Source organism: Arctopsyche grandis, chromosome 5, assembly GCF_051622035.1.
Source record: "Arctopsyche grandis isolate Sample6627 chromosome 5, ASM5162203v2, whole genome shotgun sequence".
Classification (NCBI taxonomy): Eukaryota; Metazoa; Arthropoda; class Insecta; order Trichoptera; family Hydropsychidae; genus Arctopsyche; species Arctopsyche grandis.
Genome location: NC_135359.1, coordinates 7,782,987 through 7,810,045, shown reverse-complemented (window position 1 = coordinate 7,810,045; position 27,059 = coordinate 7,782,987). Strand labels below are relative to the sequence as shown.

The 27,059-nt window shown below is 30.5% G+C and overlaps 2 protein-coding genes across 2 annotated transcripts; both read right to left on the bottom strand.

Annotated features, from left to right (window-relative positions):
• Positions 1-8,092: 8,092 nt before the first annotated feature.
• LOC143912292 (uncharacterized) lies at positions 8,093-11,144 on the bottom strand. The gene is made up of 3 exons (XM_077431574.1): positions 11,001-11,144; positions 10,262-10,526; positions 8,093-8,415 (listed from the first exon to the last, which is right to left on the bottom strand). Exons 1-3 carry the CDS (start codon positions 11,142-11,144, stop codon positions 8,093-8,095), a joined length of 732 nt encoding a protein of 243 aa, XP_077287700.1.
• An 11,079-nt stretch (positions 11,145-22,223) lies between these two features.
• Osi8 (Osiris 8) lies at positions 22,224-23,891 on the bottom strand. Its single transcript, XM_077431572.1, has 2 exons — positions 23,460-23,891; positions 22,224-22,577 (listed from the first exon to the last, which is right to left on the bottom strand). Exons 1-2 carry the CDS (start codon positions 23,889-23,891, stop codon positions 22,224-22,226), a joined length of 786 nt encoding a protein of 261 aa, XP_077287698.1.
• Positions 23,892-27,059: the final 3,168 nt, after the last annotated feature.

Sequence of the window (27,059 nt, the reverse complement as noted above, 5' to 3'; positions counted from 1 at the left end):
TTGATGGCCGACGCAAGTAAACAGATCAGACGATGGTCTATCCGGTTTATAGCAAAAATTTAAAGTACTTGACTTTTTTGAGATAGTTTGTTTAGCTACCGGTTCACCGGGTAACTGTACTGGTCGTGTACATGATATTAAGAATGTGATGATAAATACAATTCTGCAGATGTTTGCTTGTCTTATTTTGAGCTTTTTCATTTTGAAATTATCTGAAAGTGAAATAAAAAAAATAACAATCACGTATTCTAAGTGATTTTTTCACATTTTAATAACACGTGTTTAATTTTTTTTTGACATATGTAAAACACTATGAATTTGAATACGTCAAAAAGTCACTTTCGCTAACGCGTAAACACAAAACTTAAATCCGAATTTGAAGATGGAAATTAAATTGAACTTTCACTAACAAACGAGGATGCAATAGTGTGATGCTGTTGGTGACTTTTTTCGCAGTGATCGAGATTCGCAAATTTTCACTGTCTATATATAATTTCCCCGGTCATGATCCGTTGAACTTCCCTTTGTTTCCAAAGAAAGAAAGTGAGATTGGTCGGACTGTTTTTCACACGCATAAATTTAATGGAAGTTTGCAGGAAGATCACAATGGGTCATTGGAAGTGCCGCAATTTGCATGCTCCAGTTTCGAATTAAATTTCATCTTAAAAAAAAATTAAACGCAATTACATTCGGCGTGTAGAAATTTAAAATTATATTATCCAATATACGGGAAGGTAATATAATATAATGTTGATGGGAAAAACTGATTGGACAATATTTAATTGTTGATTAAATCAAGTCCGGCGACAGTAAGAATCATATGTATGTATGTATGTACATACATACGTACATATGTAGTATGTAGATAAATGCTTGAATGTCTTTAGTCTGTTAATTCATTCCGGTTATCAGGTTATGCACGTGTTATTCCAATTATTTCCGTCGACATTTATTTCATATCGCATCCGATCGATCAAACTCGGACACTGCCTAAGGAACAATTCGCCAATTATTTAATTAAAGTTTGACAAATTAGCATTCATATAAATATATTGTATGTACATAAGATATGTAACTATACAAAGTTGTTCTCATACGATAAAATTGATAATCTTAACGAGCTTGTCTAACCAAGTTTTACCAAAATGTATGATTCCAATTAAAAATCTCTTTTCCAACACCCACCCACCAAAGCTTTTTTACATCAAAAGCTCCATTAATTGTTTTTCAATTTGAATTCTCTATTTTGTTATATTCACTGGTTTTATATTCAATGCTTATATGAATTTATATATTAAGTTAAGCTTTCATTTCTGTATAGAGGAAAAATAGAAAGAAAAACTGATTAATGAAAATGACAACGGTATCATAAATTGCCAGTAATGGACCCGCAGACGAAGCTATTTGTTGCCCAATTTGTCTGCCATAGAGACCGCTGTCTACGATATTTGCAGATATTAACAATTGAATTATAATTAGCCAAAAAGTCTGGCCTATTTTTTTAATATTACTTGGTGTCTCAGAATCGTTACTCTACCAATTTTTCGTTGTGATAAATCGTCCAGCTGATTGATTAACAGATCCCTGCATCCAGGCCCGACCCGAGGGTGTGTGACGCTCCTATGTATATGGATTTCAGCCCCCCCCCCCCTTAATTTTTTTGAACAATAAATTTTATAAAAAGGTACAAGTTGAAGAAAAATATATTATGGCAAAAATAAATTAAATTTACAAATTTAAATTCAAAATAGGCACGATTTGCAGCCGTGGTCAAATTTATTAGGCCACTTGTAAAAAATCGTTTTAACCAAAAATACTTGGGTATTTGAAACAGCCACTATCTGTATCGCATCTTACTAGGAATTCCTTTATTGTTTAACCATACTTTCTTTTCATTGAATTGCTTATTATTTTAAAAACATACGAGATTGTCCATTTTACGCATATCAGTGTTTCGAGAGAAATGGTTTCGTCGCTTCGTTTTGTCGTTTCCGCTTCTGCTTTTTTTCTTTCGTGGTTTGTTTCAAATATATGCATCTTCTTCTATTGAAAAATGCCAAAAACACGGGTATCAAACGAAGGGAAAAGGGCTCAAATTATAGGTAAAAACTAAACGAATCAATTAAAGTTGAATACAAAATATTCTAAGAAAGACAATTTTTTTTCAATTTTATAATCAAAAAAATAAAAACAAGAGCGCCTCGCAGCACCCTTTGGCTCTGGCGTCCCTAGGCACGTGCCTCGTCTGCTGCACCTTTGAGACGGCCCTGGCTTTATCTATATTTCAATATATAATATTTTGTCTTGTGCAAGTTTTTATCTATATCTCAGAGGCAGTCTTTCATCCGTTGCTCGGGTATTGAAGATGAGCATCTAAAAGCTGTCTCCGATAAACGTTTTATTCATTTATTCTATCTGAAACGTGAGTCTACAGAAACTTAAATAAGGGATTATATATGTAGGAAGCTGGGACGAATTGATCAGAACTTCACAGTTCAATCACTATCAGCTAGGGGCAGTTATGCTTCATTCAAAATAGGAGTCTGCACAGCTGACTTTTCTGTGGTTTTTGATTCTGCTTTTTGGCCGCGGGGAGTCGGGTTGCGTCGGTGGCTTTTTCGGAAGACAAAGGCCGCAATGTAATAAGACCTGAAAGCAACGGGCGCGCCTTTGTGAGTCCTTAAATGTTTACTACCAAAATGTAAGGAGACTTAATTCAAAGACCGACATTTGTTTATCTGCTGTTCTTGCTCAAGATCATGACTTAATTGCTTTTTCTGAAACTTGGATTTGCGATTCTGTCTTAAGTGGCGAACTTTTCGATGACCGCTATTTAGTTTTTCGGAGGGATCGTTGCAGCAGAGGCGGGGGAGTTCTTCTCGCTGTACGAGCTACTGGTTTTCAATCTGTTCGCCTTTTTGATCAGCTCAATACCATTGGTGAACATATTTGGGTTGAACTTCGCTTAAAGAATTTTTCTATTTTAATATGTGTACTGTATTTTCCTCCGAATGAATCTCCTTTTATTATAAATTCATTTTTTTCAAATTTGCAAAATAATTTTAATGTTTTGGCTGGCAGGAAAGTCATGATCTTGGGTGATTTTAATCCTAGGAGTTTGAATTTTGTTCCTAATGAATTAATTTTTATGTCAGAACTATTTAATATGAGTCAATTGAACTCAATAACTAATTGTAATTATTTATGTGTTTATGTGTATATGCATGTATAATGTTTGTATTTATATGGATGTATGTATTGTATGTGTATGTGTATTGTATGTGTATGTGTATATGTATATATATATATATATATATATATATATATATATATATATATATATATATATATATATATATATATGTATATATGTGTAGGTGTGTATGTATGTATATGTATATGTGTATTTTTATATGTATTTATGTATGTATGTATGTGTATTTGTGTATACGTGGAAGTATTTGTGTATATATGGATGGTGTACATATATGTTTATATAATTGTCTTTGGCCAGGAAGGTGCATTGGGTTTACCTGTTAGGCCTTCTTGGTGTAAATTAAATAAAAAAATAAATAAAAATAAAATAAAATATACCCCTAAAAACCATTAATTTTACCTACATACGCCTTTAATCATTATATTACTTAATATATTTATGTAGATATATGTACATACATATTAATATCAATACCTATTTTACCGAGAAAAAAATATATGTATTGCAGAAAAGTCCCATTTTATCTGTGAAAATATTTGGAATTGAAAGAAACTTTTCACTATCTAAATATTTTTCAAAAATTCACAATATTTACGTAGTATGTATGCGAATTTTAATTGTAATTGTTTTCGTCTGATTCACAATTGTAGTATATATATACATAGTAGTTTTCATTTGAGTGTTTCAAAAAATTACAACAATGTGTTTTGTTTACCGTTTCAACATCTCTCATGAAAGGAAAAATCGTGCGAAAAAACGGAACACTTTCAACGAAAACTTGACGATATACATAATAGTAAAGATGGTACGACGATAATGTGTTTATTCGGTCCTTTCTCTACAATGCAATGTTCATTACAGGAAGTTTTTTTCTATTGAATTAGACGTATATGTATTTAAATACTTATATGCAATATAATATATGTTTGTAGAGTAGCGATCCGAAGAAGATACTCTTTTCATAATTACATAGTATTATATATAATACCAATATGAATGGTATAAAAACAGTATCCAAATTGGTATTTCACTGTGATATAATTAAATAGAATGGTGCCAAGTTAATTACGAGTGTAAGTGATGATGACTTTTTAAATCACGTTTTTTCTTAAGTTAGTTTGTAAACAATAGCATTCCGTGAAAATTTCGATCGAGTTATTTCAGTCAGTGGATCGTGATGACATTGGTTCGTGGTAAATTGACCGTTCACGACGTTTGTTATTTATTTCGGTTTCTACGTATCGAACGACGGCAGACCTATGATTTTGGATCGTATTATTGGTTTATGGCATGTGAACCGAAAATTTGAGTGAAAGTGTTGTGCCGAAGCGTGTATGAGGTGCATTACGAGTAGGTACGTTGCGTAGAAAGTAAAACAAAGTGAATGAGTGTCATCTGAAAGGAAACATTAACTGTACATCCAAGTTTCATTTGTCGGCCCATTTTTTCCGAGATAAATTGCGTGATTCCTTCGTCGTGTCACACGTTTTTTGTCATTTTCGTTACCGATTTGAATTTGTAACAGAAAAATATTTTTTTCGTTATATTATATAACTTGTTTGTTTACAGCAAATTACCTACAGAAATATGCACATATTTACATATATAAAAAAATATAAAATTTCAGTGACTGTGAAAGTCTTTAATAAAGAATGATTTTAATATTTTTGGGTTTAATTTTCGTAAATCGGAAATTTTTAAACGTCATAAAAATAAATTGACAACTTTGTCCGTTAATATTATTATATATGTATATATTTTTTTAAATATGCACCTTTAGTCATGAATTGCCTTTTAAATATTCTCAAAGAAAGTCGTATGTTGAATGTGGTTTTATTTTTTACTCTCTTGGCGTTTTTCGAAATCATTGTCGACATCTTTTTGTCATCACTTTCAAATAATATGAATGTGTTAGATGAGATATCGTTTCTTTGAACCTATTACATGTGAATATAATTATAATGTTCTTGTAGTATTCTTTTAATAATTTATAAATATTTTATTTAAATTTATATTAATAAAACGATACTAAAAAAAATATTTTTCGATATATTTTAGAAGATTTTTTCTAATGCTTTATTGATGTTTAGATTGCTGACGACAGATGACTCTTTCTATTTTTTTATTTTTTATTAAATATTTACTATACGCAAGTTGGTAAATCGGCTCTATAATTTTAAGCTTAGTTATTTAATAAAAATATTTTAACTATAAATTATTACATTTTTTTAAATTTAAATAAAATATTTTATACAAGCTCAATACAATTTTGTATTGAGCTTGATACTTGATATTTTAATTTTCAAAAATTATATCATATTTATAACTACATATTATAAAATGTGGCAAGATCTACATATAATAGTAGTACCAATATCAACTACTTATGTATGTACATATGTATGTATAGGTATATGTTACAGTCGAAGTGTATTTTCAGATGTAATATGTATGTATATTCCAACTAGCGTTTAAGGTCATTCATATTCAAATACAATTCAACTAGTAAATTATAACTCTTCAAACGCAAATACACTTTCGAAAATGTGCACCAGTTGTAATATATCAAGTATATTTGACAGTTTTGATGTTCTTACAAATGGTTTAGAATTCAATAATGCGTAAATATTTGCTAGGTAATACGAATTATGATAATGAGTATCGTATTACGATGATTCTAAGAATGTTTTCAAAACAAAACTGTTACTTTCCAATTAATTTTACTAGTCGAGTGACGTTTTCACGAAAACCTAGCCTCTCCATCTAACCTGGTACCAACTTATAGTCGAGATCTTTTTCAGTTGTAATATATTTTAACCAGTTGAATGTAATTCGCCATATGAATTAACTTACGTGAGTTAGACAAAATATATTCCAACTAGTCAAAATATAATAAAACTGAAAATACACTTCAACTATAACGGTAGTTGGTACCAGGTTAGATGGAATATATTCCAATTAGTCAAAATATACTACAACTGGAAGATGCACTTCAACTGTAACGGGTCTACGTGACGAGACAGAATGTTAAATTACAGAAAACACAAATATCGGAAGCCAAAGATCGAAAATAGAAAGATCTTATATGCTATCTGTGTATCTACATATGTATTTACTTTTTCATTCGTCCTGCTTTTATCAGAAGAAGTTAAATTAGAAAAATAAAAAAGATTTTGTGTGTAGCGTTAACCTTGCGGTAATAATACAGATTTATTTTAAATCTTTTTAAACTTTCTATCTACACAAATGTTGACTATTTGAGTATTCAACTTTTTTTCGAAACGGTAGTAATGGAAAATAATCAAATAACCACAAATATACTTTCAAAAAGAAGCAAAATATATCAGCTGTGTCCTAATGAAACTAGAAACAAATATTGTGTGTTTATGTTTACAATTTCTTTCTTAAAAAAATTGTCTTTCTTAAAAATATTATATAAAATAATCATGTGTTCACACGACAGCCCATAACAACCGCAATGAATACCAATAGTTTTTCTTGATGTCCTGGTATTAATTGGGCCAATAGGCGTGTCAGTATGACCTGGAAACTGGCCAGTTGGTGGGCGCGCCTTTCCTACATATGTAAATTCTCTGAACATCTTCCACATTCCCAATGCATTCATAATTGCCTATTTATACATTCAAAATATTCCCTGGGGGCTCTATCCATTATTGAGTTTGATTAATGTAATACATGCATGTAATATCACTTTGAAATATGCATTCATGCATAAATCAAGTACTTCCGATTAATTTTTAAGTGTAGTTTTCAGATGTGTAATTCCAAATATTGAATATATCGATGGATAGTTTTTTTGTGATTGTATGTGTGTAAAAGATAATAAAGATCAAAAAATAAAATGCAGGAAATCATTTATAAGTTTTATATTCTTTCAATCGTATGTATCGTCATAAAAGGTTTAAATTACAAAAAAATAATCGTACATTGTATTGTGAAAATAGAATTTGTCTGTCTCAAATGAGAAATTATAACATAAAAAAAACAAAAAAAAAACTAAAATAAACTAATAAAAAAACTAAAACTTAAATATTATGTACACACAAATAATATTTGGTAAATGTAACAGGAAACTAAAAAAAAATCAAATAAAATTCACACAGGTAAACATGTAGGCACATTAAAATAATCTTATCACAAAATAAAAAAAAATGAAAAAAATATACAAAACATAATTCATAGTAAATAACTCAATTAAGAAGCATATTTTCTATGATTTGTTTCGTCAATACTGTTTTGCGATATACAATAGCTTCTATTGAATTATAATACTGAATAAAAGCAAAAGAATTAAGTATTTACATAAATCTTTGCGTTAAAGAAGAAAAAGTCATGTATTTAATAGAAAATAAAAATAAAAATAAAAAGAAAATAAAATAAATCAGTCGAGTCATTTAAGATAAAATGTCTTTCAAAATGAAAGTAAAATAATACGAAAATAAATCTTTCTGGTGCATCCAAATCTCGTACAATACTACGAATGAAGTGAATAAATATATTTTTTTAAATAAAAATCGAAAATTTACGTAAAAAAACGTTTACATTATTATTATATTTAAATATAATATTTATTAATAAAAAACAAATTCAATAAATTACTAAAAATAAATTGCAATTAATAAATAACACTCGAATGTAGACCCCATGCATATCCACCTAATCATGCTTTTTTCTCTATGGACGGATCCTTTGCTAATGTATTAAAATATTATATTATCTAGTCGACAAAAATAATTTGGCGGATATGTTAGAGATAGAGACTGTTTCTTAAATATCTATTCGGACGGTTTATGGTAAGAACTAGATATACTCGATGGTTTTATTTCGAATTGAAATGTCGTCGGGGGGGGTTGCTTATTCTGGTTTGTACGCGCTGTAGGCCAACTCCTGAGCGGAACGACCCCATCCGTGTCCACCACCACCACCACCACCACCTCCGTGGTGTTCCTCTGAGTAGTGAGGATGAGCCACGACTTCGTAGCTACCACCTTCATTCTTGGAGCCCAACAATTTCTTCACTCCGATGATACCAGAGATGAGGAGAGCCAACTTGCCGACGATCAAAGCCTTGAAGGCGACCAGAGCGAGGAATCCAAGGACCAATGGGATAAGAGCAGCAGCCTTCAACTTCAACAATAAAAGGAGGGGCAAGAGCATCTTCTTCTTCTTCTTGCGACCTGAAACCATTCGATTCATTAGAAATTTCGATTTCAAATCAATCTTAATTTGCACAAATCTTTGAAAAAAAAAACAACAGTTAACGAAATTGCTGATACAGTATCATAAACCGTTCGCCCTACTTTATAAGACCCACTTTATAATTGTATTTATTTCAAGTTGTCGGTTTGATTTGCATATTTTTTAGATCGATCGTATATCCGTTAGAAGACAAACTTCGACGAGACGAGTAAATTTTTTTTCATCCGAATGTATGAATCAATTTGATGTGTTTTAATAATTTCGATCTTAATTGTTTAAGTGTGTAAAGGCGCGCGTACGTTTGTACAGTTATTGTCGGAATTCTATTAAGATTCAATGGTGGTTTTGATCTTGACCGTGTCTCGACAGTTGAATGGCCTTAAAAATGCCAATGAATTGTCGGCCGGCGTTGCGTTGGGCATAAATTATCCTCGAAAGTTACCACAAAACCGGCACCTCAGTTGCCATATGTGCTCATCGATAGTCAGGGAGAAGAAACACCGAGATGTTGAGCACTTTCCCTTGACCCAGTTGGGGCCCGGAACACGAGAGAGCTAGTTCTGTAGATGACTACTGCCCCACCGACAAAACAAGTCAGACTTTCCAAATTGAGCACCTCGTGCTTTAATTATCACCACGGGTCGATAAACGTGCGGTAATAAACATATTGATATCGACGTATCACAGAATAGACGCCTGTTTCTTTTTTTTTTTTTGATTCCGCTTCGAGAGAAAGTTGTAATGACCTTACGATTTGGGGCCGTCATTACCTTGCGTGGGTAAAGTTTTTTTCGGGTCACGTTGTGACTGGTTTTTGTACTGAATTTATATCGACATTCTCACAAACTTTCCAGCCACCAAACCAGTCGGAGCGGTGCTATTGCCATAAATAAAAATAATTTTTCGCTTTATTTTATATAGTTTGAAACTGACACCTCGCCTATAATCTTTAGATTGACGATATAAACGGGTGTGATTGCCTTTTCGAACATTGTAATATGCTACGATCTTATTATGGTTGTGAATGATACTCTCTGTGACGGTCAGCAACTGGTAGTTAGCTTTATTCTTTTCAACCGGGAATGATGGATGACTTGAAAAAAGTTGTTTGGAAAGTCAGCCATGCGGCATTTTCTAATTGTATTAATGTGATAAAGAGGATTTTCACGTCCGGAGTAAAATCTCTTTAAAATGAATAGTTGTACGTCGATTAAGTTCGTGTTATGTAGGTTATTATGGTGAAGTTACATTGACCTAGTATTACAAGGGCGATGACCCTTTGAGAAATTCTGGAAGTAGAAACTCATACCACCGGAAAAGTACTTAATTGTTCTATAAAAGTAATTAATGCAGTATCAATGCGTAGTTAAAATGAATGAACACGGAAATTTAACGGTGAGATGTTTTGATTTTTGATTTTCGATTTTGATAATGGAAATATATTTTTAATTGTAATTTTACGATTTCTTACGAATTTTTAATGAAAATTTATATTTTTTCTCTGTATTGCTCTCGTGATAGTGACATTGACCGCCGGACAAAGACATAATAATCGACCCGCACGTAGTGAATGTGCTTTTTTATACTCAACGTAATGGAACAGTGATTACTACGAAAAAAGAACGATTTAAGTACGAAAGTGAAGGCAAAACGGAGAAAAGTTACTGAGCGTTATGACATTTCAATATGAACACATTGCGCAATAGTTTCCGTTACTTGTCAAGTGCGTCGATCGCGTAAAACAATAACAATTTCATTTATTATTATTTTTTCTTTACTTCAACGTTAATTTAATGAATGAAATAATAGTATGTGTATTTATACCTTCTTCCATGGATCGTTTCATTTCATCGATGGAGTCTTTCGGTACTTTGAATTGAAGGGTGTGTCCTTCTAAGAATCGGGCAACTCGGTCGACCAAAAGTCCTTCGATTTGATTTTCCCTGACGGCTGGTTCCACGGAGAGGGGTTCATCTTTCAATGCTCTTGCTCCTTGTTGTCTTGAGGTTTCTCCAGATTGGACCAAGGAAATGCCTTCGGATACTTCGTAATCACCGTTGAGGCCATCTACGAAGCGAAGAGCACGCTCCTGTAGACATAAAAATAAAATCATCAAAAATTATGATACAATCTTTAAGGAATCGATTTGAATATAATGAGATTTTTATAATATAGAATTTATATATACTACAATTTAAGCTACAATATATGTAGAATTCTATCAAAAATCTAAATTAAAACTGAGTTTATATTATATATTCTATTTATATTACAATTCTAACCAAATTTTGAATGAATGAATCGAATTCATGAAAGAAAGTTTATATATTTATATGTATTGGTTTCATTGATTGATTGAGGTTGTGTTCAAAGTTCAGAGAAATTTTCTACTTTTCATTTGATGAATTTAAATTTGATTTTAATTTAGTCAGAAATTTATCTTGTTGGATTTTGACCCGCGATATATCACGTACGCTTGAGTGGAAGTGGGAAGACACGACCTAAGGCACTGTTCAATACATAAGTGCACTTAGAGAAAGATTTTCGTTTATAAGACACTGACCTTGACGCATAGGGAGAGATCACTTTCGCCACACTCCTTGACGAAGTTGAGTGCTGACGCCATGACTCCGTCACCGGAGTTATCAGCTGCTGGCATCGCAGCCACGGCCGTAGCCACCACCAAAACTAGTCCCAAACACCTCATGTTGATGCCTAAGGATTCTATAGAGCCTGTTTTGTCTCCTAAGGAGTCTGTGTCGCGTCAGACGAATTTGAGCCGACTGTGGTGATGATGAGGCTTGTACGGGGTTTTATGGGGTCCACATGCGGCCGGCACAGGGGGGGACACGTGACGTTTGGCCCGTGTGGTGTTTCTCGTTCTTAGTTACCCACAGACAGGAGTCATTGTATTGGCTTGGACGACAGAGACCACCTGCTATAACCATACAATATCACAGAATCGTCCTCAATCACAAACAAGTCCTAATTGTTTCGATTATCGCAAATCTTTAACCGAATTTCAATTTTTGTACCAAAAATCTTACCGAATTTCGACTAAAAAACAGTTATCAGATTATTCTTGCATATTCGAACGCATCGAAAAATTGACCGATGATCATTTTTTTTCGATAGAAAAAACAAGGCGCTTGATCAATGATCATTAGCATTGCCGAAATAAAATGAAGTCGAAAGTAAAATAGAGATGGAAAAGTAAATATACATATTGATAGTGAATTTACATCGTTAGAAATAATTTAACATATTATATAATGTTCGCATTACAAAGTCACGACCGTCCGCCGAATGTCAATTACTGCTTAATATGTCATAATAATGACGTAAAATAGTAATTTAATAAGTAAAATTTGCAAAAAAGCGGAAAACGAGCGTGTGAAATGTGAAAAATATTCATAATAGATTTGTGTGTATTGAATAAATTTTAATATTTTAAAATCATCGCACGCGCAAAAATTGCGTACGAAAGTTTGCGCGTTGATTATGAACGCTTTTTCAAGAAGCTATTCACAATTTTGAGCAAATCTCAATTATCTCATTTTTCATAAGGCAGAAAGCTTTTATTTTTGTATTGCTATTTTATTTTTTTAATTGTCGTGCCAATGAAATGACAATAGTTGTGAAATTTTCCGTTGAACTGGAATACGCTAAAAAGCAACATGTTAGGGTCATCCGAGTGGGTGTTGGTGTGTCCGTTACTATTGTGCACGTGTATTTGTGGATAATCATGATGACCTTGGACCGGTAGATCCGTGTGTTCGTCTTCAGGTTGAATAGAAAGTTGTGCCTTGAAGAAGAAGATAAAAAAATAGATAAAAGAGCGGAATTTGACACGGAAACAATACATTTAAATATTTCGGATTCAATCTGAGCTTTCATATCAAACGCATTTAGTTACACTCTAAAAGATCATCTTTTCATAAAGAAAATAAAACAAAGTGAAACTTCCGTCCCGACTAATTAAATGTAAAGAGTACGTTCGTATTGTTTTGTCAGTTCGGAGAATAAAAAAGTCAAAATAATTCGGTGTAACATATTGGTAAAGTACGCGGTGCAACTTTTGTTGACCTAAACACAACTTTTATGTAGTCAAACTCCCACAGGTGTCACACTTTGTATTAGCCCGGTTAAAAATGCATTTTTGACGCCTATACGATAAAACACGACCAATAAAATTAGTGAAAATAACGGTTTTGGAAAAGTTGTCTCCGTGTTAGTGAAACGGAAATTCAAATTGACGCAAATTTTCAATGCCCACTAACGAAATTTATTGAGCTGTGGATAATTAACTGTGTCTCATTTTATTAGTCAAAATCTAAAAATTCATATATGATTTTAACTGTAAGTTTTTGGTATTCAAACCTTCCGGAAATAACAGTTCATTCTTGCATCATTTTTAGTACCAATTCATTGAGTCCGTTTCATGTTTTCGTTGATTGTATTTGGCACATCGGAAATTGATCATTTTTATGCGTATATTACAATTTTTAAAATTAAAATTATTCAATTTAGAACTATAGTATATCCTTGTCGTTTTTCGTATTCACTAGAGTACAGTTTTTCGAAATGAATCGATTAAAAAAATATTAAACGCGGAGAAAGTCGTGCGTTGGCTTTATTAGATATTCTTATATTCGTGCTGATTTGATTCAGAGTTTTTTGTTTCAAAATTAAGAGGTTACACATTTGCATGAGATTTCTGAATATGTATTAAAATATTATAAAATAAAAAAAAAACCAGAAAATTTTCATTTTATGCATCATGTCAGCATCAATTTCACTGTCGGTCTTATGAAAAAAAAGATTTTTTTTAATCTTGACGTTTAATATAATTCCGTTAAATGCCACTGGGGGTTTTTCATCCGGATGCCATTGTCGTCATCAGCCTACATTAAATTCTCTCGATTTTCGTGCGCCACTGACGTATACCGGTTTTCCTTTGTTGTAGGAATACAAGGATGAACACTTGTCGTTTCGTTAGTCGAACACCCAAATTCCACAAGGAAAAGTGATGCGCGCTTGTGATTCATGCTGAAGCCGACATTTGCTTAATACGCCCCTAAATATTCACCATATTTGCTCCTCATAATGGATATATAAGGCTCTAGTTTTCTATTCGATCAATTGAGAGCTTCTACGTGATAATCCACATCAAAGTCGTTTCTAATCGCAAACTGCGCACAATATGAAAAAAAAGCACTGCAACAGCAGCTTGAAAATAATCAACACGATCACATTAGTACAAATTCATCAATGTGCAAAGATTTGACCCATTTTCCGATTTGCATGAATCATACATATAAATCATACATCGAAATTCATGACTCAATCCAATTTTCCGGGTCGATTTGTATATTTGAGGTTTATCTATCTCTGAAGCGAGTCGTCCAAACAATCTATGTAGACTGGGCAACGACAAAGCGGTTTACTTTTTGTACGAATGGAACCAGATTGGATCTCGGTTCAACAATGTGTGCTGAGTGATGCGGCCAATTGATGGATCATCGCAACATCAGGTATTCAGTCCAAAGCATCGCCAATGCAAATGGTAATTCGAGTCGAAGTTTCTAGTTTGTTTGACTAAACGCTAAAACACATTAAGCACCATTTGAACGGGGCAAACATGTGCGTGAGTGCACGTGTTTATGTGCATAAATCGCGATTATTAATGTATTATACCTTCACACCTACTATTAATGAAAGTGCCCGATTTCTTAATAGCCTGAATGTGGTGGTTCTCTTCTCAAAGCTCAATAGTCCTTTTCAGCACAGAATTTCAACTAGAAAATCATCTAATACAGTTCTAATGTTGGTATTCTGATACATGTGGATAGATCAATATGATTGGGAATTTTACAAATTATCAACGAATGATATTAATGATTTTACCATACGTACGTTTCCGGATTCAACTTAAGTCTTATTTTGATCATCGTTTGATTCACATTTAAAAACAAACGAATGAATTTTGGAGTAATAATAGAGTGTAATAATCTGCAATAATTATGTAGCTAATATTTTGTTTGTAAAAAGCCGTTTATTTTTATAAATATATTTGTGAAAATGTGATGGTTATCTCAAATGGCATAAAACCAAACAATTAACAGTATTTAAATTACATATAAAGTAAATTATAATATCATTTTAAATGCATACTTTTTTCGTTAAAAAGCTAAAAAGATCTGTATATAATTTCTCATTGTTCTTAAATGAATAATACAAAAAATAAAATTAAGTAGGTAGTTGTGTGCAGTTTTTCTTGCGTAAAATTTATAATACAATTTTAAATACAATTGCTTTATTTTATTTTCCTCCATTGAGTTATTTTTTTTCTTTTCGGTTTTCTTTTTGTTTTTAATTTCTATTTTTGTATAACTTTATGTATTCACAAACCCCTTGGGTCCATTGGCTATACCGCTTTTCCCAAGTATTCTTAAATAAAATAAATAATTTTCCAGTTTGATACGTTACATAGTATAAATACATATAGCTAGTAAGATCAAAACAGACTTTGTAGTATCTGAACTTTATTTAATATAATAATTGCCTGTCATATCGCCATATTTTTTCACATATTGTCACACGATGAAAAATGTGTCGAATTATTATATGAACATAAATCATGTACCTGTCATGCATACATATGTATGTATATCTCATTTGATTTACATTCAATGACATAGGCATTTCTAGCACTAAAATATGATAATCTTCAGGGACTTTAAAGTAGGTACTATGCTATGTATACATATATGTATATGTACATATACTATTATAAATCATATTATGAAAAGCTCATTGCCATACATAAAGTGACATACATAAACAAACATATGTACATGCATATCTTATTACAGACATTTCGTAGTTATATGTATGTATATTCCACTTCCAGACTACGGACTGCGTATTGGGGAGAGAATATGTATACATATGAATGGTATGTATGTACATACATACATATATGAATAGGCATACAAAATTTGTAGGCAGGTGAATATGAGAATATTTAAATTCTTAGATACGTAAATTTTTCAAATTATATTGATAACCTTACGGTACTTTGACCGACTCAAGGTCACCTCAAAGACCTTACTCACCCAGATTTGGCCAGTTGTGATCAAACATGTATGCAGGAAGCGTCTATCGTTTACGCATACCTTAAATCTTTTATTTTAATTCGAGACTTACTTGCTTAGCCTATTTAAATGATTAAGATAATGTTTTTTCTCCATATGTACAATAAAGAGGAATTAATAATTTTATGGAATTGAGTATTCTATAGCTTAATTGTGTAAAACAATTGCTTATGACATAAATAAACGAGTACTGTCTCAAATTGGTCGTATTCAGTTCTAAATATGTATCAAAAGATTACATTTCTTTAAAAGTTAATTTTGTACTTTAATGAATAAAATGTAAAATTTTTAACTAAATTAGGATTTTTTGAGGAAAAATTAAAAAATTAAAAGAAAATAATAGTAACTGAAAATATTACAACTTTGATTGAATAAAAAACTATGTATGTATGTACATATGTAGGTACTACTCGAGAACTGTCTCTTGTGAAAAATTGAAGCTGAAAGTAACGACTTCTTTTTTGAAATAAAAAAATCCGTTTTAACATTTGATTTATTATTTCTGTCCAATTTAGAAATCAGTTTTACGACTCTATTAGTAATAAAATTAGCATTAAACATTATTAAAAAAAATCGTAATGTAAAGCGCGGAAAATGTAAAGAAAAGTAATCAAAATGAAAGCTTATGGTGAATGCGTAATATTATTTATAATTAATTAAGTCTGGGAATGCAGTATTATAGAGGATGTGTACAAACAAATAATGCAAGCTTTCTATACAATCAGACATGTGCTTAAAACGATGCCAACATTTACAGTTTTTCTCCTCTTTGATAATATTATATTACACGTACAAATGATTAACATAAATAAGTTGTTGGCATTGTATAATTTTATGGAAACTTCATTCAATATTATGTCGATATTTTTTCAAAATCCAAAAATAATTTTGATAGAAATATAATTTTTCATTTTATGAGATATAAATCTGTAAAAATTACGAATGAAAAAGCATACATACATATTGACATATAATATATATACATACTTACTAACATCAAAATAGAGATTACTCTGATACGTACATACATATGTGGTAGGTATAAAAAAAGAAATTTTCTAAAAGCACATGCGTATGTATGTAATAATAGACACTTATCCACTGTAATTGTATGTCTATACACTACATATTATATGCCTTAAAATAAGACGTATAATAAAAATAAAAAAAATAATTGAATACAAACAAGCATGAACGTTGTTTTTATTTATGTATGTAAGTACATATGTACATGTACTTCAGCGAATCACAGTGTAAATGGAAATACTCGTATTATTCAATCAATTTGTTTCTTTGTTTTTATGTTACGATTTGTTATACAGTTGTCAATCTGTTTGACTTCATATTTACAACCGTCTTTGTACGATCAATTAAAAATAATACATGTGTATTGCAAATTTAATAATCAATCAACTTACTTTGTCACGCACAACTACAGTCAACCCAATTCCTTATGTATTATTTCACATCAAAATCATTGCATTGCACAATTACAATTTATCAAGAGTTCAAGACCAGTACATTCTTTTCCTAGCGTCAGTTATAATGACATAATCATCGACATACATTTTATAATGTAATTGCAACATAGCTAAACAACAAGTTCAAGTTCAATCATAGTTATTACAAAAAAGTTATTTGAAAATTTCTAACATCTTTATAAGATTTGATTGTTATTAAAATCATTCCAAAATATTTTGACTAAACTATCTAACTACGTTTAATTTAAACATTATTTAATTATTAAAACAAATCTATGGAAGAAGTATATATTATATGTTAATAATAAGAAGTGTGTGTTAATTAGCTCAATATGACAGACGAGAAAAAGTGAAGAGGAAGTGCTTGAAATGAAGTATGCCACTTTAAAAATAAAATTATGTCAATATATTTCATTAATAAGACATGCAATAAAATTTTTGAGATGAGTTTATATGTACATACATATATCCGATGGAAATGTGAAAATGAAATGTATCCGTTTACAAACAGCTACTCGTTTCGAGAATAACTATGCTAAATTATATTTTGCCACCGTCATGTGTAATTGGAATCGAATTTCACATCTTTTAACGGATCTTTTAGTACACAAAAACACATTTATAGGTAATATTTATGTATCATATATACAAGTATTGGGTGTTGTTAGATATTGCGCGAAGATATTTGAGCATTTTCCTGATTTTCCTCCTCATAATTCGTGTACACGAATCATTTATGCAAATATCCCGTTAAGAAGCAATTACTTTTTGAATGTTGACCAACTCTTACTTTACTCAAAAATGTTGATTCAGGTTAACCTACAATATTTATAATGGTATAAAAAAATAATTTCGAGTTTCATTAAATGGCGATCAATCCAAACACACGCAACCGGAAAATTTAAGTGCAAGTATGAAAATTCATATTTTTAACTCGAATAAAAGTTTAATTTAAATCTGTCGTGAAAATTTTGGACAGTTTAAAATATGAAGAGGAATGTTTTATTTTCAGAATTGCAATATATAAATCGAATTCGAATAGATATTTCGAATTAAATCTTCGATATATTATTTCTCATTCTCTACTCGTGTACTAGAGATCTTAATCATTCAGAGCTTTCTCTCCAATCTTTAGAATGATACAAACCTATTATAGTTAATATAAATGACGATTATCTTGTACATATGCTGGAATGAACATGTATATAAAATATAGTCGTTTATCTTAAATTCTACTTTTACGAAATAATAAATATAAATAGATACGTTTATATGTATATGTATTTCAGTTTTTCATTAGCAATGTCTGCTAATTCATAAAAATATGTATCATTACAAAGTATACATTTTATTAAAAACTTCTTCTTAGTATTGTATGGTATAATATGATCCTAAAGGAAAGTGAAAAATATGAAATGCAATATACCTATAGCATAGATATTGCACGTATTCAGAGATCGTGTCAATAGTGAAGGTAAAAGCAATCAAAAGCGAAAACATCAGTCGTTTTTGTTACCAAATACAAAATGACTTTGGATCTTACTCAGATTCAACCCTAACATATTCATAATATTATATTATAAATAAAATATATTTTTCTATTATTATTTTAATTTTATGATTTTTTTATATGTGAAATCACATTTTATATATTATAATATTTCAAGGTTATCGAAAGATGTCTCTTCTTAGAAAATAAACGATACTACTTACCTACAACATACTAAACGCCTATATAGTTGGCTCGCATTTACAGCACTCTAACGTCTTGCATTAAAATTAAATAAATAATATATGTGTATGAAAACTCTTTCGCAGAAAATATGGACTGCGGTATGAAATAATATTTAACATGGTAAATGAGTTTTTTAGAATAATACTCTAAATACATATTGTGTTGAGCTCAATTCAGGTATTTTCAATTCGAAAACTCCCAAGTCACTGATTTCAAAGTTTAGGCATTTTTGTAGTTCTTCATAATTTTATATGCCGAAATAATAAATAAAAATTACAATATTACAATAAATTAAAAGTAATATCATGAATTTCCAATTCCAATTTTACAATATCTTGATTCAATAAAAATGGTTTAAAAATTAGATCGAGTATGAGAATTATTACATTTCCCACAATTAAAATTGACAGTTGTCAGTTTACGATTCTCACGAGATGGCTTTGTATGTTTAATCGTGTAATATATTATATGTGTGTACATAATATTTTTAATTATTAAATCAAATGAAAAGGAAAATGTATAGTAGGGGCTGAAATAAATAATATGTGGTTTGAGAATTCACACAAAAAATTGCAGTTTTTTTTTACTTTCTTTATAATTTCGATGCGAATACTTATTTACATACCATACGTAATAATATTTTCGACGTTTCACATATACAATATGTACAGCAAAATATGGAATTGGAAAGCTTTGATGTTAAACTGAATCTGATTTATGCATTTTATGTACATACATCTTTTTTACAATTCAGAACAAACGTTTTACCGTCGTCCATATTTATACCTCAATGTAAAGAGACTTTCTAATAGTCTTGAAACTATCAATTAGATATTTTATATCGTTTAAATCATGCCATCTATACGAAGAAAATTGAATGAATTTTTCGAATTCTCCAGGATTTGAACCTCGGATCATTCTTCCTATAAACTATCATACTATCATGTAAACTATCACTGTGGCTAAATTAGATTTATTAAAATATGGTATATGTACGTATAGTCCATAGTGCTAACTTTAAGAATTGGCAATAAACAGGTTTCATATCTTACCAGACAATTAAAAATTTAATTCATGAATGTCATGATTTGGATCCAAATTCTTTTGTCTAAATTTTTCGGCTGTATTATTAAGTCGTTGTTGAAAAGACTACGTACATATGTATTTTTTTGATTTTTACTTACCTCTTATTAAGTTCACATGGTTTTCGTGTTAGTGGTCATTTTTTATTAAATGCTTTTTATTATTACGAAATTATGTTCACAATACAGCTTATATCTATTTTAATATCTAATGATCTGCTGATCATTTTCTATTTTACAATTTTAATTTAATTTGGTTAGTAATCATAGTATTATATTATTCTAATTTTAATGTACAGCATAATAGGAAAAAGAGCTCAAAAACCTATTTACAATTCTTATAAATGCTCATAATACATCTAATACATAATATTAATTAAAGATTCTCTAAATTCGATGAACTAAAGCAGATTGTGTTTAGGTAATCTCTGTAAATATATACCTGAAGGGTATAGAAATTTTGTTGTAATCAGTTACTAATCACTGAGACTCTTCACAAGTGTGTTAGTATGGTTATTAGTGATTCTGTCATAGAATATACTGGTTATTTTGTTAGTAATGTATGTAACAAACGGAATATTAAATATGGCATGCAGTTTTTTCAAGTTAGTATATATGGATGTATTATAAATTATTTTTAGGGATTTATTTTGTGTTACTTGGAGCTTAAAAAGGTTAGTATTCGAGGCGTTATTCCATACAGGTGAAGTATAGGTTAATAATGGTAATATAAGCACGCGATATAATTTTATTTTATTTTGAGTTGATAATACATTTGTACATATATGTAATGGCAATATCAAGAATAATGTCTAGAAACTAAATTATTGTTTTTTCCACTCTAGTCTTGTATATTATGGGATATACCTACCTATATATGTACATATGTGCATACATACCATACTCTTCACGAGAGATATCTCATTAAATACTTTCTTATTCCCATAAATACTCACATTTAAGTCTAGATTGGTATACTATAATATTAAATCAAGATCGGAAGTTTTTTTCTGACTAGAGTTGAAATTGTACAAACACGTCAAATCATTGTCCATTTCTACATTTCAAATTAGAGTACTCCTCCTGAGAGAATACATAACTTTTTTAAGCTCTCTTTAAATTGAGATTGGTATATTTTAAAAATAATGTGTTTTGATGTAAATAAGATGTACAAATTTTAAAAGGAATGCGAAGACATTAATCAGCATTGGTTGTTGGGTGTATCCGAGGCTCGCTCTTGAACCAGATAAGTTGATCTTCTGGTGGAAGGCGATTCGTAGGAATCTGGCTCTTGGATGTGGGTAAGCAGGAAACTGCTTAGGCGTTGTTTCATCTGATCTACTCCATTTAGTACACGCTTGCTCACGTACCGAGCATATCTTGTTAGCACAATTACCCATAAACGCAACTCACAGACGACAAACGCCACGCATTTGCCACGCGCCATCGACATGGCCGTTGAAATTTGCACAGTTCGCTTCAGCGCTCGCATCTCGTGGGCCTTGGCCGTAACATACACCGCGAGAAAGCTGAATTCCAATACGATATCTTTCTCATATGTGCAGGGAAATTTTATAAAGATCTCAGACTTTTTTTTACCGCGACAGATGTTGCAATTTCGAAAATAAAAATGCATCTGTTCAACGGGAAATTCGATGTAAGATTTACCGTGTGGTGTTTTTTTTATACATGGAGTTGAATAGCATATTGCGCAAATTAAAATGAGGTATTGAAAAGCAGTATATTTTTAATAGTTTATTTCAGTTTTTGGAAATACAAGAAAAATGAGGGAATTAAATTATTTTATCATCTCAATGGTTCTATTTAAACTTAAAGACATAAAAATAAATAAACTAAAAATCTGGCATCACAAAGAAAATCTAAATATAAAATAATGACTGATTGTTCGTAAAAAATAAAATTAAAAAACAAAAATAACTAAAAATGAAGTACTTATGATTTATGCACATATATATCTATATATGTAAGTATAACACAGCAATTTTCTATCAAATTTCTAAAGAAAATTTCTAGCCATATTTGGTATCGCTTGTGAACACATAAATAAATTGAACATAATCACAACAAAAAAATAAAATAAAAATAAAACGTAGATGTATGTACAAAACTTAATTGTAGATAATAATTTAAGTATTCGAAGACGAATTTCGTTTTGGTTTTTTCTCTATATTTAAATAAATAGCGTAAATATTCAATAAATAATCGTTTCAAATAAATACATATCGTCGATTGCACTCAATAAATGGACAAAATTAACCAGATGCGATTAATTGGAGAGGTCGGAATGATTTGGTTGAAAGATTACGAATTTTACGAGGAAGGCTTTGGAGCGTAAGCGGAATATGCTTTGGTCTGGGCTTCTTGGTAGTTTCTACCCCATCCAGAGCCTCCGTGACCAGCTGAGACAACCACTTCGTGGCTGGACTCGTGACCTCCTCCTCCGGAGACGAGTTTCTTCAAACCAATGATGGATGCAAGTACGAGGGCGAGCTTTGAGACGATCAAAGCTTTGCCGGCAAGGAGAGCCAAAGCGCCGAAAGCTAAGGGGATCAAAGTTCCTCCGATCATCATGGCCATGACAATGAAAGGTGCCATTTTCTTCCTCTTACCGCGACCTTCTTCTGAAAGGGATCGTTGGAGATCATCGGCAGATGGAAGTTTAACCTGATGAAATAAATAGTTATCAAAAAGAATTATTTTATGACATGTGTGGATTTGTCTGATAATGCTTTAATTATGATATATGTAATTCATTACGTTTTTTATTGTGCGTGTTAAATGATAGTTAATTAATATGAATTATAGCATAATGATTATAATTATTTTGTAATGCTCCAGTTAATATTTCTCTATTCATGAAGTCGTTAGCGACTTAAATATTTAAGCTCGTGTTATTGGAACATGACCGAGTTCGTTCATTTTAATTTCGCTTAAAAAAAGAAATCTGTCACACCATAAAATCAAGCAATTACAGTAACTAATTAATATTAATTTATGTAAGAAGCGTCATACAAATTCTTATCGATAAGATTGAAATTTATGAGCCATTCAGAAGACAAACTAAATATGTGATTTAAATGAAAAGTAGAGAAAATTGATTTTATAAACATTTTGCTATAATTATAATAGTAATGCTTTAATATTAAGTATAGATAGAAATCTTTAAATAAATTGGCTAATTTTCTCCAATTTTAAATTAGGCATTTTCCATATTTTCGCTATAAAATTAAATATATTTTATTGCTTATAATTTTCAAATATTGTAAATTTTAAACGATCTCTAGTTATAAGAGATAATCATTCATAATTTAAACACACAGCAATAATGATGTAATTTAGAAATTTTCGCTGGTGATTTGAACGAGCGTGTTGAAGCAAACCCAAAAAGAAGCAACAAGTTGTATCACGCTTTTTAGGCAGTCGTAATCGCACATAATTTAAACGTAAACAAGATAATAGAAAAAAAAACTAGCTCAAAACGTAATCCTTCATATATAAATCAAAGTAGAGGGATTTTATTAAAAATAAAAGAAATATGATTTTTACCTGCAGAGTGTAGGTAGAGAAGAAGTTGGTGATTTTATCCAAGATCAATCCGTTCAAAGAGTCTTCCTTTTCGTTCAGGCTCCTTGGCAGGGAAGCTTCCAATTCGCTTTCGCTTTTAGTGGGAGTGTTATCAACGGGAGCAGATTCATCCTTGACCAGAGTGATTCCATCGAAGACGGACACATCCTTGTAAGTCCTGCTGGCACGGTCCAAAGCGGTTACGAGTTTCAACTTCAAGCAAGAAGACAAGTCGGCGGCTGCGCAATCCTGATAAGTCTTATACAAGAATCGGAAGTCGCTCATATATGAGGACACGTCGAATCCTTCAGAAGCCCTCGCTTCGTTGTTGGGAATAGCATTTTGGGATGTGGATGCGGACCTAGCCAGAGCAGCTGTCGCCAAGCAGACCAATGCGAAACACCTCAAGTACATGATTGCTGTTTACAGTTTTCGATTCACTTGAAATACCACGTGATCCAGTTGTTACTGATCTAAAGCCTTGGACTTGACTGTGCTGATGCAACGCTACACTTGCTGTTATATACGCGGGTTGATTGTGTATTAAGTCCCCCCTATCGTTTCATTATTTCAATTCCACGCTCTGCAGTTTCACTGGACCAGCAGATTGTAGGTTACAGACGGTAACTTGACGAGGGATAAAATATGTATATTTATGTATCATGGTACGTGCTGTTTATTGACATGAAAAAAAAACTAAAATCGCTTTTAAAACACTCGAAATGACAATATTTCACATCGTTAGTGCCATGTTGAATTTGTATCAATCGCACGTTGATTTTTACACATTTCGCACGTCATTGAATGCTGTGACTTGCACATGAAAGTAATATTATGCACTCATCCAAGACCATATTGATAAAATGTGAAATTTTTCCCATATACTTTCTGTTCGATACGTTATTGATAGATTTAATTGTGTGATCGTCAAATTAAATGACTTCTTATTGACCTACATACATATGTATGTATATTATCTATCGATTTTTTTCAACATATGAAGAATATCGCCCGTAATTTATACATGTACATACATAAATTATATATCCATATGTATAGATATAAATAAGTATAACTTAAAACTTAGTCCTGGATTCAGTTATCACAAAAAGATATCTGATTGATTTTTAGGAACAATTTTCAGGGATCTAAAATTCAATTGAAACATATAAAAGCATAAAAACAATTACTGAAAGAAATGAAAAAGTGAGTCTGATTTCGATTTCCGCATATGGAAAGAAATTTATGAAATAATAACTTTTATCATAGAATGAATTCAAGTGGATCAAATTAAGTTATTTATGAAAACTTTTACTGAATATGCGTTATTGATTGTAATTAATCTAATATATATTGACTGGCATAGATATTTTTAAATTATATGTAGGTGAAATATTTTTATCATTTCAAAAAATAATCTAACCCAAAAATTGCTAAATTACTACAAAGATAGTTGTATATGAGATGTCCATTATTATTATTTTTTGTTGCTTTCATTACGAGATATGCTTATACGCTTTTTGACCATGTAAAGCGTAAAACTTATTAAAATAGCAATTATACAATTAAATTGAATTCAGAGCAAGTAAGAACTGAATTAATTTAAAATAAATATAATTATTTATTCAGTGTTCGTTAAAAAGATTATAAATTTTTTATTAAGAGCATTTACTTGAGAAAATTTTAAGATAGTAGGTACATGATTTTAATAGTAACTCACATTTTTGTAAAAGATTTTCCGCTTTTTCGATAATTGAAACTGTTTATTCGCGATTACATTTAATAAAGTAATTATGTATTTTTTTTCTTTGCCTTAACAACAACTGCTCTAGCGTTTTGAACGCACTCAGTTAACACAAAATTTTCTAATTCGTTGGTTTCAATTCTTCTATGTACCGTTAATTTTGATTTGCATCTAAAATTTGGCTTATAATTGTCGTGTCAATGTATGAGTCATGGCGTAGGCAGCTAAAATTGAATTCATGTATTCAATTCAAGTACCCTAGATTCTTTCTTCTAAATGTAATGCTAAGAAATCCTTTGTATTTCAAAAATGCAAAAAAATCAGAAGTACATTTTATTGAATCACTGTCAAATATCGATTTTGCATAGTGTTCATATATTGATAGAATATACTAATTAGAAATAGAGCATATCTTTCATATGAAAGAATAAACAGTTGCGTGTCGTTCTAAATATACGCATGCATTAATGTATATTTGCACAACATTCTTAAGATTGTCATAAATGAATCTTTAATAAAAATAATGCATAGTATGAAAAATATTTTCTTATGTATCAAGTCGATGACATGACATATAAGAAAGTATTAATTTTAATTATTATTATAAATTAAAATAGAGAAAATTCCTGAAAAACGTTATAAATATTTATTAATTAACGCGTGCTACAATAAAATTCATTGTGGTATAACAAATGCATATATGTATGTTTTTAATTATAAAAATAAGAAAATATCAAGTTTTGGAAAATTCTCGAAAATCAAATGTTTAAATTTTTCATAATTACATATACAGCGATCGATCCATAATTTATTCAAGGAGCTTTCATACTGGAAAAATAAATTAATAAATACAATACAAAGTTTAGATACATATATGCATACATACGTATCAATAATTTTTTTATTAATAAACCAATTTCAATGATATTTCATACAATAAATATCAAAAGTATGGAGATTTGTTTCACCAGGTATAAAAGATGACATTTTTTAAAGAAGGTCCATTTCCCAAATGCAAACTCTTTCGACTCAATTTTTCATAACGTTTATAAAGCACAACTCTTAATTTCAGAAAACATCATAATCAGAAAAACTTAACCAGCCCAGAAACTTATTAGCGTGATTTGTAGATTCTTAGGTGCACTACCTGAGAAAATAAAGAGCTTTTCAAAAATTTATCATTTGATATAGTAATAATAGTAGTTTAAGATTTTTTTCATAATAACTTAAAAGCTGACATATGTATATTTTAAATCTAGAAATATTATATCTAAGTTTTGTAATAAAATATATAACACTGTCCAAATATATACGTAGGTATACTAAGTTTAATTTTATTTCAGTAAAACTTCAAAGAAACGAAATTTTCTTTGAAGTTTCTCTCATATCAAAAAAAACTCTCATATCAAAAAAATGTAGTATGGAAAAGTAAAAGTTGGAATAGATTTTTAGTGCGTAAATGATTTTCATTACCTTTTTAGTTTTCCAGTCTGATTAATTTATTTTAAATTTATTATCGGAACTTTAATCTCACTCAGTTACCAATGGAATCAAATTAGCATATTTTTCCTTTTCGTTTACTAGGTTAATTGGCGATGTTAAATGCTTTTTGTTCAGCTCAATTTCGATATAAAATTATATTGTATATCTAATTACATACACGCATTCTTGAAATCATCTCTGTAAAACCATGAACGCGAATTCATAAAATTATAAAGAAAAAATACGACAAAAACTAAAAGTATACGGGATTGATTGATATGACGGTAACTCCTTTATTACGACCATAATCTAGGCAAGAGTGAAAACGTGAGCACGATTCACATAGATAACTCTAA

Excerpts from the sequence above, each read along its gene's own strand:
- Osi8 (XM_077431572.1), bottom strand. The coding sequence starts at position 23,891 with ATGTACTTGAGGTGTTTCGCATTGGTCTGCTTGGCGACAGCTGCTCTG. Across the intron at positions 22,578-23,459 it reads TCTCTACCTACACTCTGCAG|GTTAAACTTCCATCTGCCGA; the intron begins GTAAAAATCATA and ends TTATTTCATCAG.
- LOC143912292 (XM_077431574.1), bottom strand. The coding sequence starts at position 11,144 with ATGAGGTGTTTGGGACTAGTTTTGGTGGTGGCTACGGCCGTGGCTGCG. Across the intron at positions 10,527-11,000 it reads ATCTCTCCCTATGCGTCAAG|GAGCGTGCTCTTCGCTTCGT; the intron begins GTCAGTGTCTTA and ends TTATGTCTACAG. Across the intron at positions 8,416-10,261 it reads GAAACGATCCATGGAAGAAG|GTCGCAAGAAGAAGAAGAAG; the intron begins GTATAAATACAC and ends GAATGGTTTCAG.